At 39.2% G+C, this 16,588-nt stretch overlaps 1 protein-coding gene across 2 annotated transcripts in view; it reads right to left on the reverse strand.

The window, feature by feature from the left end:
- The window catches only part of USP32 (ubiquitin specific peptidase 32), a 287,630-nt gene that overhangs the window by 121,804 nt on the left and 149,238 nt on the right, over window positions 1-16,588 (reverse strand). For both annotated transcript variants that reach the window (XM_089676627.1, XM_089676625.1), the window contains exon 5: window positions 15,978-16,137. In XM_089676627.1, coding sequence (XP_089532753.1) covers window positions 15,978-16,137 — 160 coding nt within the window. The remainder of the gene's footprint in view (window positions 1-15,977; window positions 16,138-16,588) is intronic.

Here is a 16,588-nt window from a genome sequence, read left to right on the forward strand (position 1 = left end):
AACTGATGATTCTACCTCATCTGTAGACAATGGTTACAAGAAATAACATTCAATTTTATACACCTTCCGATTGCAGTCCATTATTTAAAACACTACACTTGTTAATACATGTAAACCAATTTTTCATTCAGATAAACAATCATTAACATATCCTAAAAGTAAAAAAAAAACAAAAAAACAAATAAATAAAAAAAGGACAATTTCACAGGCAACTAACTATTCATCGAAAAGCTCAAGTGGCCCCCACTTGCAACAAAAGAAGCAATTGGTGGGATTATAAATTGCTGTATTAGGTGTTCATTTGTCCATGAAATTAAAGAGTCCACACTAAAGATTTAAGCCTTACTAGAGGAAGATTACATTCTCTATTAACAAGATGCAGATCAAGACATGCGCTGTCTTCTGCAATGATTTCCAATGTTAATTTGCCTGTAAAAAGTCATTGTGGTTTCTTGCTGAATCTCAGCATCAGTCTGTGCTTTAATGTACAATGATATACCCAGCTGGAAAATCCATACACATTGATAAAATGTAATACTATGGCCATTCCCCTCTAAATGCTAAACCGTAAATTGCTGGGATTTGAAAACAAATTGTTTTAGCGCTGTGCATTGCTCTAGGTGACTAAAGATGGATGTATTTACAAATACTTCTTGTACTGTGAAAAATCAGATACAAGCAGAAACTTGGAAAATAAAACAAATTATTTTACCAGACTTTGAAAAGGTCTGATTTAAAGGGTACGCGTACATTAAAAAAAAAAAATCTTTATCGTGACTTGTCAGGTTTTTAAGCTATCAGGGGCTCCATTAAAGGATAAGTTCACCTTTAGGAGCATGTTACATATTACACCCATATTTAGGGTGTAACATGCTCCTACGTACGCACCTTCCACTGTCAACGCTCCCAGCTCTGCGACAGAGAGTAGCGTATCTTCTCCCTGACATTTTTTGAAAACAGCATAGCCATGAGGAGCTCTGTCCAAAAGGCCGCATCATTCATTCATAGTTTCCTGTGAATGAACAGACTACAAGTACCATTAACCATTATGGCTGACAGCTTGTAGTTCTCAATGAACTGCGAGGGCGCTGGTGAGCCCTCTCATAGTTTATTGATCCTTCCTAAAATATATCTACAGAATTTACACTAAGCCAAAATGTGCCTGAATACAAGACCTCAAAACAAATGTTATATAAATACTGTATAATAATATAAACTATTAAATACTGTATAATAATATAAACTAGTGTGCATACCACTTTAAGAGGAAAAAGAAAATCAGTGATTGCAAACAAAATATTAATAAATTAAAAACAAGTAACTGAAATTTAATTTGTCCACATGACTAAATGTATCCATTTATCTCCCAAAATCTATCCAGGTGACAAAATAAAGCCCTAAATTAAAATTAAAATTTAATTTGGCCATGTCACCAAATTTATCCATGTGACCTGAATCTGTCCATGTGACAAATGTGATATCTTAAAGTGAATCCCAGTACTCATGATTGTGTATATACATATACAATTAAAAAAATTGCATACACAGATAAGATATATGAAAAACAAAACAACAGTGACACAAATAAATGAATAATATATATATATATATATTACATACATACACACACACTATATTGCCAAAAGTATTGGGACACCCCTCTAAATCATTGGATTCAGGTATTCCATCACCTCCATGGCCACAGGTGTATAAAATCAAGCATCTAGGCATGCAGACTGCTTCTACAAACATTTGTGAAAGAATGGGTTGCTCTCAGGAGCTCAGTGATTTCAAGCATGGTACCGTGATAGGTTGCCACCTGTGCAATAAGTCCATTCATGAAATTTCCTTGCTACTAAATATTCCACAGTCAACTGTTAATGGAATCATAACAAAATGGAAGCAATTGGGAACAACAGAAACTCAGCTACGAAGTGGTAGGCCACGTAAAAATGGCAAAGCGGTGTCAGCGCATGCTGAAGCACACAGTGCGCAGAAGTCGCCAACTGTCTGCAGAGTCAAAAGCTAAAGACTTCCAAACTTCATGTGGCCTTCAGATTAGCACAACAACAGTGCGTAGAGAGCCTCATGGACTGGGTTTCCATGGCCGAGCAGCTGCAACAGTATATATTCAAGTGCTGCAGTGCTCTCTGTCTCCCGTCAAGCACAGTCTCTTACCAAAAGGAAATTATCTTAAATAACAGAGATCAAAAAAGTTTAAGTTGTTAAAACAACAAATAGCTCTCCAGCTTGCCTCTAGGAACTCCATAGGAATGATTCCTGGCTGGTAATCAAATGTCATCCACAGCCAAGCATAGAAGAAATCAAGCATGTAAAAACAAACAGCAACGTTGAGGGACCCGCCAGCATACACCGTGACATTACTAAGCTGCTCCACCTTGACATGTTTCCCCTAGACAGGCATCTTCAGGACAGGAGTCTCCTATCTTGAAGACATCCATTTGGGGGAAATGTGTCAAGGTGGAGTAGCTTGGTAACATCATCAAGCCACTACACCTCAACATGTTTCCCCCAAACAGGAGTCTTCAGAACAGGAGTCTCCTATCCTGAAGAATCCCGTTTGGAGGAAGCATGTTGATGTGGAGCGGCTTGGTGACGTCACTACGCACACTGGTGGATCCTGCAGCGGTGCTGTTTGTTTGTACATGTTTGAGTTCTTTTGTGCTTGGCTATGAATGACATTTGATTAGAAGCAGTGCATCATTCCTGTGAAGGCTAAATTCCTGGAGGCAAGTTGGGGAGCTATTTCCTGTTTACCACTTAAAAGTGTTTATCTCTATGATTTGAGATTTCCTTCTGGTTGGAGACACAAAGCACTGCAGCACTTTAAAATTTACTTTTGGCACATTAAGAGCACTTTTTATCACCAGGATCATTTTGGTGGATGCATAGTGAACGTTTTACAAGTATTATGTGAATTGTGGACTGGCTATATACTGTATATATTCATGTCTTTGTGTCATGGTTAATTATTTGTTTTCATATATTTAATCTGTGTTTGCAACTTTTATTGTTTTATATTTTTTTTATGCATATGCACTATCATGAATAATGCATTCACTTTAAGATACATTTGTTGCATGGACATATTTGGGTCACGTGGATGAACTTGGTCAGTTGGACAAATACAATATAAAAGTCATTTAGAGCTTTATGGTTATCACATGGATAGAGTTTGGGTCACGTGGACAAATTTGGTCACATGGGCAAATCACGTTTCTGTTATATTTGTTTTTTAATTTATTAATGTTTTTTTTGCAATCACCGATTCTCTTAAAGTGGTATGTGCACCAGTTTATATAATATTTGATTCTTCCAGTCATTCAGTAACTGCCTGCTCATATGGGAGGTACAGGCAGACAGCTTATTGAGAGTCTGCAGAAGCCTAGCATTGCACCTGCGATCTGCTGATCGTGGGTGCAATGCCTTACAGGTAGCAAAGTTAAAAAATAATGTTGTTTATTACTTTACAAATGCTGAACTTAGCCTTTAAACTGATCATAGACTATACAATCTCTGTACAATCTTCTTTAGTGTTACCAGCAATATGGGGTCAAACCTAAACAATCCATTCGATTAGTATCAAATCAAGCAGGCCCTTTCACTACATATTTGATGGTAGATCCTAAAGATACTGTACAATAAGTTTGTATAGCATATTGTCAAAGAGATTTCCCCTGACTCCATGTCCTGCTTACAACACTTTAGGCAAAAAATGAGGGGGACTCTCCAACAGCAATACAGAAAGAAGTAAAAATTATTTATTTTCCATCACTTTCTGTCTGGAGAAACTATTGTCAGCAAGACAAGTAAGGGTAAATCTCTAACAAAGCTCTAGGAAGCCGTAAAAAAACCCAACATGAGTTCTAAACCTTCCTGACTGTATGCAAACCTAGAAAACCACTTTTGGGTTGAAATAGACTTTAAAAATTGAGCTCCACTCAAAAGGGGAAGTTCTGCTTTAAGTACTGGTCCCTCGCTCCCCATGAGGAATTGGCATCTTTGGGAGCGGGGGGTAGGCGGGCCCGCGACTTTGACAGGTGCCTGCTGCGATCGCCAAGGAGATTGGAAGCAGAAATTGTCCTCCCCCTCTCCTTCCCCGCAGTCTTCTGGGACACATGACAAGTCACAGGAAACTACAGGAGCATTCACAAGATGCAGCGCATGCGCAGAAGGCACCTGACTGTGAAGCCGCAAGCTGTCACAACCGGGTGCCCACACTTAGAATGCCGGCGCTGGGGAGCGAGGACAGGCGGTGAAAGGGGCTATGGTAAGTACACTGCTGGATTGTGGGACAGGTGACTGGCTGTTTTTAAAAAGTCAGCAGCTGTAGTTTTTGTTGTTGCTGACTTTTATTTTTTGTAGGTTTGACTGGAACTCTGCTTTAATACCTCATATCGCATCTAATTCACGCTCTCATTACCTGCCTGGCAGGGTATGTAGTCTATTCTATACCCAATTCAAATAAAGAAAGAAGGAGTACATCATCGAATGCTAAACATTAACAGTCTTATTAAAAATCAGATGGCTTACAAAATTGGTTATCACATGCTGCCTTAACTCCTGCCCAGCAATGTTGGTCATCTTCTAAAGTAGTAAATCCTCAAGAACCAGCAATATAGGGAATAATGACTTTCCATATCCTTCCATTGCTCATGTACCCAGAACCGCTTTACTGTCTAAGGTGGAACCTGACACATGCACTGCATTCCAAAAAAATGTTTGGGCTCTGTAACATGTAATTAAAGCTCTGATTCTGAACAATGCGAACTTGTACAACAAACAAATTGAAGTCTTTACTTACATTTGCAAATTTGATGAGTCTGAGCCATTTTTTTCTTTTTATGAAAAACTTTACATATCTTTTTGCAAGACAAATTTTCTTGTACAGGGATCTATTTATTGAGCCAATGGATGGAAACTGCACTACCTGGAAAATCTAATCAATTTGAAGCTGCCATTGTTCTTTACAGATCAGAGAATGAAGGGTAACACTGGGCTGGTTGCTTAAGCAGGCCATAAGCTTATGGAAATGTTGCTGGTCCAGTAGGAATGGGCCTATTTTCGATCAGTTTGTGGCCTCTGCAGTTTGACAGAAGTTGATTATTAAATTGACTTCTGTCAAAGGGAGATATTAGAAAGTTTTCTGCCAATCAGTGATTGCAGCCACTGATTAGTGTATTCTGACAGCGGCAGGTGCCTCTCAGTATACACTGTCCAAGGGGGGGTTTACTCTATCTACCTTGTTTGTGTGGATGGAGGAATCTGATTATGTATGGCCAACTTTGGAATAACAGATACTTCTGTTTCAGATCAAAAAAATGAAGTAATACTTTTTGTGGATACAGAAAAAAAAACAGACATGGCCACCTGTTAGTGATTCTGCCACTGGCCACAAGCAAGTGCATTGCAGTTTAAGCATTTATCTTTCCTTTAAATGTAATACACTATGGATCGGTGTAGGTTTTGTATGTCTGACAATCTGACAGGTCTATATAGTAGAATAAAGTATGTCAAATGAATATGAACCCTAAACTGTCTGATGGAACACCTTCTCACCTCAACAACCTATTAAAACTTTTCATGCTTGCAGGACAATATGGGACAATCTGATAGGTTTGTTCTTTCAGCACAAGACCTGTATTTCATTGCTTTCCAACCAGACCAGGACATATTCCATCTGAGATACTCTGTTCCACATTCAGAATAATAAACACCAATTCACAAACACTGCAGGGCTGCTATGTGTAGGGTTCCTACGTACCCTAAGTGCAGTGAATAGGGGTAGGAGGGTGTCTATTCCAACAATGACAACAGCCCATGCAGGCAGGGTTTCATTGGCCTCTAAACCCTGAGGCAGCTGTATATATGCTCCAATCTAATTATCAATACTTCACCAATATTTCAACACAACTTTACTCATTCACACCATACATGCATAAAAACTGATGGAAAAACTGCTCAGATTTCACTTGCAGAGAAACAAGTTTTCATATTCGTTTCAACAGATTTTTTTCCACGCAAATGCGTACATGTTCTGCGCAGCAAAAAACCCAAACATGATAGTAGTGTTGTGGTGTAAACGTAGCACAATTTTTTTTGTGATCTTGCAGAACACATGCAGAAAAACTCTGCACATGGTGTGATCGAGGCCTTAAATCTCTCAATAAAAATAAAAGAGTGCTCTCCCCATTGCTTTCTTAAATGTAAGCAGAATATAGCAATAATTTTGACAGATTTTAGGAAAAGCACTAGTTTAACCATCTTAAATATCTATAAAAGAGAAGCAAGATAAGCCCCTCTAATAATGTTTGCTATGTATTTAGTTAATGTAGGTGGCATTGCTCTTTTCTCAGCAAATCTAGACTATTGCTTTAGAATATTTGGAATGGCAAATGCAACGAAGATACATGCTAAACCTGCCAAAAACAGTTGCTCATTCAAATTATAATAACTTGTTCCAGCACACTCTCAAGATCATTGCACACAGTATGCGAATGTAAGCCTGAGAAGTACACTACATATTGCACATAAAAAACCAGGACTGTGAACACTTTATACGCCAAACCTTAATCAATCCTATTATAAAACCAGGTATTCCTGTTATAGAAATACGCTGTAATCAGGGACTATGTGCATGCTGGGATATAAGCCAAAAATTAGGGGGAATTTATCAATGCATGGCAATGCATAGCAACCAATCAGCTTCCTTCTTCAGCATGTTCAGTTAAACTTTGAAAATGAAAGCTAGACGCCGATTAGCTGGCATGCACGCCTGTCCCAGTTTTAATAATTTCCCCCCGTACTGTACAAGAAATGGAATGCTTTCATTAACATTTTGAAACAATGAACAAAACTAATTTACCACAAAGATAACTGCATAATTCTCGTAAATATATAATTTTAATGACTGTATAAACATTTACCTGAGGGTTTAAATTATTTGCATACATGAATGAAACGTAGCAGGTATACACAAACTTCAAAGAGAAATACATTATAATAAACTTACAATTAATGCAATATATGGTCATACCTGCAACGTATGAATTACTGTTAACTACACAACTAAAAAAAAGTACTTAAAAAGCATAAATAATGTAAAAAGAACACTATTTTCCCTAGATACAGTGCTTTGAAGTTGATGTACTGAATAAACAATACAGGATATTATGATGCAGCTTTGATTTTCACCCAGGGTTTTGCACTTCAATAAGATAATAAAATGGGCTGTCAATGTATGGCTTTTGCAGGCATACAGTGCATTGCGTAGTCATTGTTCACCTACCTATGGGGGAGATTCTTGCTGGCTTACAACAGTAGAGATACACCATGCTCCATACATTTTAATAAGGCATATTGAGCACGCCATAAGTCAGTCGGCAGATAAAGTATTTTGGAGGATATAATCTATTGTATTTCCGCTGAGCAGTACGGCACCTTCTCCTGTTTGTGGTTACACTTACACTTCCCAACCCATGTACTGAGAGGCGTGTAATCTCTAAGAATATTAAGAATCTGCTTAGCATGACGTAGAATGACAGAGAAGATAAGAAGATAATATGGGGGATAGACTCACTCTAAGCCACGCTAGAAGGTTTACTGATTAGCCCAGTGATTTGGAAAATACTGGCACCCCCACTATCTCTTTACACGACACAAACTCATCTATTGAACAATGAAGTTACTGAAGCACTGATTAACAACTGAAAATAAACTACTGAACAGTGGCTAATCCCAAAACATAATAGTGAGCACATTTATAATAAGGGCTAGTGAGGGAATAGAATAGATACGATTATGTGCCATTATGTGCTTATGTGTGTTGGATATTACATAGCTCATTACGGATATTCATTTTTTAAAAAAAACAATTCTGATGTACAAAAAATGATTATGTGTAGAGTACAGCAAGGCACAGTAACCAATCTGCCATGCTAGTGAATGAGGTGCTCTGATTAGCTATGGATTAACTGCACTGAGCACTGCTTGCTGCACTACTGAATGAGCTGAACAATCTAAATTACCTTGAAATTTACTAATCAAAATGTGCAATAATACTTCTTCCCTATTTTCTTGTTTCTCTGGGATGTAGATCCCTTGTTGCAAATCAGTCGTTACCTTCTCCATGGGTCTACTGTAATCTTTTCAAATAAGCTGTTGAGGTTCTTAAAATGTACCCATGAAAATCACGAGTAGGCATCTACCCGAGTATGGGCTTAAGTGAGTGAGCATAGAAAAAAAAGAGAGTCAGTAAAACACTTGCTTATATATCCTCTGCCCCAATGCCAATTATTTAAATTTAAAGTGTTATTAAATTCAGGACCCTGCATTCACTATATCTATATAATGTACAGCGCTGAGCGAACTATTGGCGCTTTATAAATACTGTATAATAATAATAATAATCTGGTCTCCCACAGTGCACAGAACATGGAAATGCAATTATTTTAGTAAATATAAACTGCTAAATACCTTTTCTTATCAGCAGTTAGAGCAGTCTTGTGACTTCTATCAGTGTTCAGCAGAGCACAGTTTACAGCTTGTAGGAGGAGTTTTCATTCTGCTGTAGGAGGATGCAAAACCATTGACCTCTGTCCGGACAGTGTTGATTTGCCCTGTGCTGATCACATGCAGTCTCCCAAGAAAAAAAAAAAAACCTCTAGCAATACACACCAAACTGAGCTTGTGCAGAGTGTCTCCACTGTCTTATCAGGAAATAGGGGGGCAACGGAAAGAGGGGAGGATCAGATAACTCAGGATCAAACAGCCTTATTACACAATGCAGAGGATTAACCCCTTAGGTTCCAGAGTGAGTAGAACAAGCATGCTTTACTGCATATAAAGGTTGATTTTAATGTGGGTTTAGTAACACTTTCATTTTAATTACAGCTGTATGTATTTAACTTGAGAAGAGGGAAATAAGTATACAATCTCCAAATGGCTACAGAAAAATCAGTGAATTATCATCATTTTATTTTAGTTTTTTCTGTTGGTTTTTAATGTCTGTAGCCCTAACTGTTTGAGATTGACATAGATTTATGGAACTGACCATCCTTTAGCAAATCCCATTATTACAGAAGAGCATTCTACTGCTACACAGTGTGAGTCATTGTCACATCTGCAGTTAAATCGCTTTTCCTGCAACCTCAAGAGTCACCTTATAATCTCCCTAGACAACATGTACTGAGCAGAGTGACACATAATTTTCTGTTTAGGCTACAAACTCTATGCTTTGTGAAGAAGCTCTATGGTGTTTTTTTTTATAACTTATTGGGGGGAAATGGCATTTCTATAGGCCGCAATAGGGTATGAAAACACATGAATATACTAGGAAAACACTGAGGACAGTGGATTCCCGAAAAGCCCCCCTAAGAAAAATAACCAATACATGGAAACATTGGTAGTGTAAACTGAGTTTTAAAATGTATTTCCACTTTTGCAACCAAACTGAGATAACACCTGCTTTATACTTTCAACGCTGTTTGTCCTAACAAAGGGCACAAAAAATTTAGAAAGCACCCTCCTGCACTGTATGTTAAGAAGTGATAGTTCAGTCTGTGTGGGGACAGGCATGCTGACTTTCCAGTAAATTCTTCAAATCTGCCATGACATTTCCTCCTTAAAACATCTAAAAAGGCAAGAAGTAATTTTTTTTAAAAACATTTTTTTTTTGTATGCTATACAACTGGAAAAACATACCAAACATAGTGGGGTTTTGTCAAATTTAACTGCAGATTTGGTAGAGTGCACCTTAACAAGAAAGAGAAAAAGCCTAGCCTTCAAACGATAGGCTTGAATAATGACTTGTCTAAGCCAGCTAGGGATGGTACAAAAAGCAGGAAGCCCTCCGCAGGAACCTTCAAGAAGGACAAAGAAAGAATCCAATTGCTGCAAAGAGACTGTAGTTGTGAGGTAGCCTCTCATAGTATGTAACCCATTAAAACAATGGTGAGAAATTTTCTTGGAATACACATAAGTAGGGGAGGACAATGCCCTAGTTGAGGTGGAAGAAGGAAACCACTTTAGAGAGAAAAGGGGCGTTAGGCCTCAGGACAACCTTGTCCTTGTGCATCACTAGGAAAGGCTCTTCATAAAATAAGGGTGCCAGGTACTACACACCAAGGTGATTGCAACGAGAAAAGGCCACTTTGCAAGTGAAGTCAGACAAGGGAACACCCCTTGTTTGATAGCTAGACTTTTAAGGGCTGAAAGATTCAAGTTAAGGTCCCTCAGAGTCCCAGGGGAATGCGCAGGGGGCGGGGGTGAGATATGTGACAACCTGCTCTAAGGCCTTAAATAAGTAATAAAGCCAAAGGTCTTTAAAACAGAGCACAGAAGGTGAAGACTTGCTCCTTGATGGTACTCAAGGTCAGATGCTAATCCAGGCCGGACTGGTCAGGATGTATCCCACGAGGTACTCTCTAGAATGGAATTTCTTAACTTGGAACCACACAAAGCAGGGCATCCTGGTGTGAAGGTAGATTTTGCAAGAACTCAGCTTGCTAGCCTTCAGGAAGGTAGGATCACTGAATTTGAAAGACCTCTGTCCTTTAGGACCTGGAACCCATCAGCCATGCCATTTAAGCCAGTGACCAAGAAGCAGAATGGTGAAACAGCCCCTGGAATAGTAGATTATGGCAATCAAGCAGGGCCCATGTATTATCTGCCAGAATTCTAATTATGTCCCAGTAACACACCCTCACGGGCCAGTTAGATGCAGTGAATACCCTTGAAATTACCTCCATCTTGATCCTGCAAAGCAGACAAGAGAGGAACTGCGGAGGAGGAAAAGCATAGGCCAGGTTGAACTGACAAAATATAATAGTGGTATAGCGCTGAGAACTAAATGTGCAAACTCCACAATAATAAGATAAAAAACATAAATATATAAGTGATAGATCTTTCAAGATCTAGAAAAACAGTGTCTCAAACTGTGATATTAACAGTACAGTGCATATGTTGAAGCTGGTCCTATGCCCGGACCCTCATATAGTGACAATACCCAGTCCCACGTGGGACCAAACCCCAAAAGACTAGGCTCTATATACAATGGATCCCAAAATAAAGGATATTATCACAAATAAAGTGAATGATATATAAAGTGTATCCCAAAATTGGGATATAAACCAAAAAATGTGACTAGTGAATAATGTTAAACACAATATATAAACATAAACTTCGTAAACCTATAAAACGATAAAAAGTATCCAACAAATTGCCAAGCATAGCAAAGATGGCAATGACTGCCAAAATGTGCCTATATCGTCAAACCATGTGCTATAGTGCTGGTGCAGATGGTGAGCATATATCCTTAGTTGTCAGGCATGCCCCCTCACCTCCTTGCTGCGACCCAAAAGGGTCAACACGCCTTTTGGATCCTACAGGTACCAACTCTCCAGGTCGCTCTGATTCCTGAACCTCACTGGTAACTTCCTTCCAATATAAATCACTCTTCCATTCAGGGATAAACACAGTGCAGGCCAATAAATGAGTATCACATTACAGCCATGAAAGGACAAAAAGACAAGTCTCCCATAGTGCAACACTATTTAATATGTTAAAAGCATGTTAAATCGCCAAATATTGCACTCACATTAACGCAGATCAAACAGGGCTTTTCATACCACTCAGTATGGGTGTACTGTGTAAACCTGGTGTAGCAAGATGGCGTTCCACCTGCAGTGCGTCACCACGTCGCATCTACACGTTGTGTCACGTACACGTGACTTCCTCAGGATAGCATCATGGTGACAAGAGCTCATAGGAGAGCTGAATGCCAATCAGTCCACTAAGGGAGGATCTACCGCGGCCATTTTACTGTAGCTCCATATGATGCTTGAAGGCCAGGAAACTAGATTCCATATTAGTGCATGGGGATCTCTGTCACCATCAGGTTGAACTGAAACCATGGAATCACCAGAGCATCCACTGTGAAGTCCAGAGAGAGAATTCCTGTCCAGTTTGTTGTTGAATATGGAATCCATATCTGGGGATCCCCTAGTTTTAGCAAAGGGCTTGAAAAACCTCCACGTCGAGAGTCCATTTCCCTGTACTCAAGGTCAGATGCTGGTCTAGTCCAGACTGAAGAAAGGACATGATGCATATTACTCTCTAGGACAGAATTTCCTAACCCTGAAAGGCTCAGAAAGTCTGACTGACGACTTTCCATGCCTGGGACAGCAGATAGGGTCGGAAAGTTCTGTCTAAGCGAGAATGAAGTCTGCTTCTCTTAGAAAGATGCAACTTCTGACAACTATGAAATCACCTCACCAACTGAAGGTTTTTTTTTTTGTTTACCTTTTGTTCTAAAAAATAAATAAATAAATAAAGCCCGGCCCCACTTAACCATGCACGTCATTCGCCTTAGGCGATTGACGCACACAATACCCGCTGTGCCTCCCAGGATATGTATGTCACATATCCCAGGAGGTATAGTCTTCTGCAGGGGAAAGAAGGAGGGGCAGGCCTATCAGCATGTAATCAGGAGGCCCTCCCGCTGAATCAGATGATGTCAGAGTAAGCAGGACACAGTGGTGGCAGGGCATGAGAGGATCTCAGCGGGACAACACTGGATCCACTGGACAGGTGAGTATCTGCAATGCAACAGGTGGATGTTCAGGCCTCCTCTGATGCCACTTTTGGGCGTAAGGTGCTGCAAGTTGCTCTCAGAATTCTACCAAGCCCTTTCTTAAACCGGTTAAATATGTGGGACTGTTGGAATATTTTGTTGTGTTGCCCACTCCTCAGTTGGACATCACATAGTTAAGGCTAAGATCCTGTTACCTGTACTGTACGATTAAGAAAACAGGATTTTTCACCTGTCAGTAACATCCTTCTCCTGAAGTCAAGTACAGGACAAAGGGTTACACCTTTCTGTTCCCTATGAGCTCCCTGTTACTTGCTACAAACCTGAGGCTTGCTGGGAATGGGAGGGATATATAGGAGATGTCTCTGCAGCTTTGTTTTTGTTTTGTTTGTTTTTTTGTGTGTGTCCAATCACTTGAAGGTAGTTGAATGTAACCCATGGTTAAGACCAAAGACTTTGTGTCTTACACTGTACGATGAGTTATTTTTATATACCTATCTTTTTCAGAAGTCTTTAGGCTGGAACGTGACTCGCTGGACCTGCTTTAATTTACCATGAATTAAAGGAGCTTGGTGCCATCCATTCATTCATATTAGTTCTTCACTCTCCCGGGTTTAATGTGGCCGGGCAACATTCAACCCAGAAGACTGAGGGCATCTTGTGGCAGAATAGAAGTATTGTGTGTGGACAATTCTGAGTACTGCAGCCTTAGCTGCTTTTTAGTTTTATATTTTTTTACCCTGTCTGTCTGGGTGCTCATATTTTGGGGGGAAAAAAATTGGAATGGGCTTTTAAGAAGTCTACAATACAGGTTATTTTTGAGATTAAAACAAAACTAAAAAAAAAGCAGATATGTTTTAAAGATTCAATCAAATAAATAACTATTTCATGAAAATATGGTCACTAAAGAAACTACTTATCTTCTGGACTTGCTAGAACCTTTGATTACATCAGTTAATAATGGCTTTTTGGATGCTATCCTGATGTTGTTTAAAGTAAGATAATCTTTCAAAGTTAAAGGGAAAATAAAAGTTGTCAGATATTTTATGCTGTGGAAAGGATCCAGATCTGAATAGAAAGCACTAGCTAATGGAATTATAGCCACCAGCAAAAATATGTTCAGTCTGGGCTTGCTGGAAGGCTTCTTGCTGAACCCTTTCCTGCCCAGCTGCACACTAGAAATTTCTGATTCCAAATGCCAAAAATTTGTGGATAGACAAAAAAAACTAGTAATGATGGGAAATGTGACTGCAAAGAAAAAAACTGCAATCTTTATATTTAATATTTTGTTTGAAAGGGACTGCATATAAACTACCCATCAACCATCTATTAACATGAAAAACGTGAATTGTAACCTGAAAAGACCTTAAAAAGGAACTACATAAATTAGTAATTAATAAAGCATAAGACTATCAGCTTATCTATGTTTTTGGCAGGAAAGCCAACATTAGGTTTAGGCCTGCTTATAAATCCAGAGGCCAAGTCAGTACTAGAGGACTATAAAAGTATGTTCAGGACCAAACTATAGCAGTAAGGCACAACACCATTCTTAACTTAAAGAATAGTAAAACCACCAAATTTCCTCAGAGGTAAGAAATAAAACAGCTGGAACGGGAATTTCTTTCAAGACCTTACATTTACCTACACTATACATCCAGATAGACTCTGAACTGCATATACAGTGCCTTCCTGCTATAACCTACCACAATCAGACCTTCTAAGTTATATAACCAGCAATTCTCCTATATTGTATACATTTTTTAGAAAACAAAAGTTTCAAAGCGTTTTTTTTTTTTGTTTTTTTTTTTAAACGGGGGATTTTACATTCATATTCACAAAAACTAAAATATACAGTATAATCAAGCAGCTATTTGTACTACAATACTCAGAAGCATCAGCACTCATTCATTTAATACACCTGTCTTACCCATTGAACAGTGGTTCTGGCCTGGTAGGAGGAACAGCAGTGAGGAAAGTCAATAGTACCAAAAGTGTAAGATCCTGCAGATTCTTTAGGCTACGTTCACACTAGCTTTGTCAGCAGGCATCAGAAAGGCGTTTGGGAAGCGTTTCTAACGCTTCTCAAACGCCTATGAAAATTCTGCACATGGCAGCACACAGTGCTGTTCACACTGAAGCGTTAGTGTTGAGTCGAAGCAAAACTGGTGCCTCATGTTGAGTCAGGAGGAGTTGAAGCCTCCCATTCAAGTCTATGGTGCCGCTCCTCAAATGCCTGGCAGGCGTTTGCGGTGCAGTTGTGGCGCGGTTGCGGAGCGTTAATACCATTTAACTTCCTTATAGGCATTTGTGGTGCGGTTTTAACACTTGGCAAACGCCTCAAAACTGTGCATAGGGCATTTGGGGAGCGTTTGAGGAGCATTAAAAACGCTTCCCAAGCGCCTGTCAAATGCTAAAGGGGCATTTGGCAAGAGTTAGAAATAAAGTCGTGTGAACGAGCCCTAAGTTGGAATCTTGAGCAGCAGGAGAGGCCAGTATTATGTATCCACTTTGAAGGTGGCACATTCTTTTTCGTTTTAATTTTAGCAATAGATTAGTTTAAAATAAACCCGAAAACACAAATATAATATATCCCAGTTTACCAATCTTTAGATGTGGTGGCTGCATGTGTTCTTTTTTTAGGCTTTTTTTCCCCCCTTTATTTTAACTGGTGATCCTTCCAGTATTACACTTCTTGTCTTAGGGCGCGGGTATCAAACTGGTGGCCCTCCAGCTGTTGCCAAACTACAAGTCCCATGAGGAATTGCAAGATTGACAGTTACAAGCATGACTCCCAAAGGTAGAGACATAATGGTACTTGTAGTTTTGCAACAGCTGGAAGGCCGCCAGTTCGACACCCCTGTCTTAGGGTATCTGCATTCTGGATGACTTAGTAAAGCAGACAGCTTTAGACAGCAGAATTGCCAGTCTGGGGTGAGGGGAATGTTACACTAGAAAAGAAAACGAATGTAGTCACCACATCTTGGAATTGGTAAGCTGCAATTTAATACATTTATGTTTTTGGGTTTAATAACATTTTAAGTAAAAAATACGTCTGACCACATTGATGTATATGGATGCCTGTTTCACACAAGTACAATCATGTTAACCATGCAGGCACAATTGTTAGCATGTTTAATCAAATTTTAGCTCAAGGGAAAACTATACTAGTCATTAAAAAAAAAATCCAGATGTCCGTGACTGTGTGCTGGCATCCACAAACATAGCCACAGTTACCCAACCTAGCTAAAAATCAAGGGAAGGACAGTGAACATCTATGGTCATCGTAAGGAAAAGAAGCTACAGCAGAAAACACCACAACTTATAATTCAGTTACTTTACAGCAAGAACACATTCACAAAGGACTTACAGTGTGTAACTCCGGCCAACGTTTGATAGAAAGTTGGAGTGTCACTGTCATCGGTAAGTGTAACGAATACTCCCCCAGATAGTAACCACCGAGAAAACGTGAAAGCATCTTTATTTTGTAGAAGCCAATTTCTAAATTTTTCATAGTTCACCTTTTCACCCTGAAAACCGATGATAAAAAATACATTCCAGTTATTTAGTTACAAACATTATCATATCATAAGACAAAAACGTTCATACAGATTTTCTGTCCCATGGTGTAAATTGCCATGCCATTTGATTGTTGAGCCCTATTGTCCACACTGATTTCGAAAGTAGTTCATGCGCTACTTTTTGCAAGTTCAGGTGTGACTTGCATAGACATCCGTGCATGAAGTCGTACAGAAATCCGACTTTTAAATCGTGTGAATTCAATTGAAGTCGCACGATTTCAAAGTTGAATTTGGTGTGACTGAAGCCTCTAGCATAATCTCCCCAAGCACATAATCTGAGTTACTATGAAAATGTTTACCATGAAATGAACCTATTAATTTTGCCTGCAGACAACCTGAAACACTCCGCTCCAGGTTATCCACCCCTTGCTACACTGATAGGCGCTGGCTCCAGGCAGTC

This window comes from Staurois parvus, unplaced genomic scaffold, assembly GCF_062004578.1.
Source record: "Staurois parvus isolate SC_StPar_1 unplaced genomic scaffold, SC_StPar_1.0 ptg000172l, whole genome shotgun sequence".
Classification (NCBI taxonomy): domain Eukaryota; kingdom Metazoa; phylum Chordata; class Amphibia; order Anura; family Ranidae; genus Staurois; species Staurois parvus.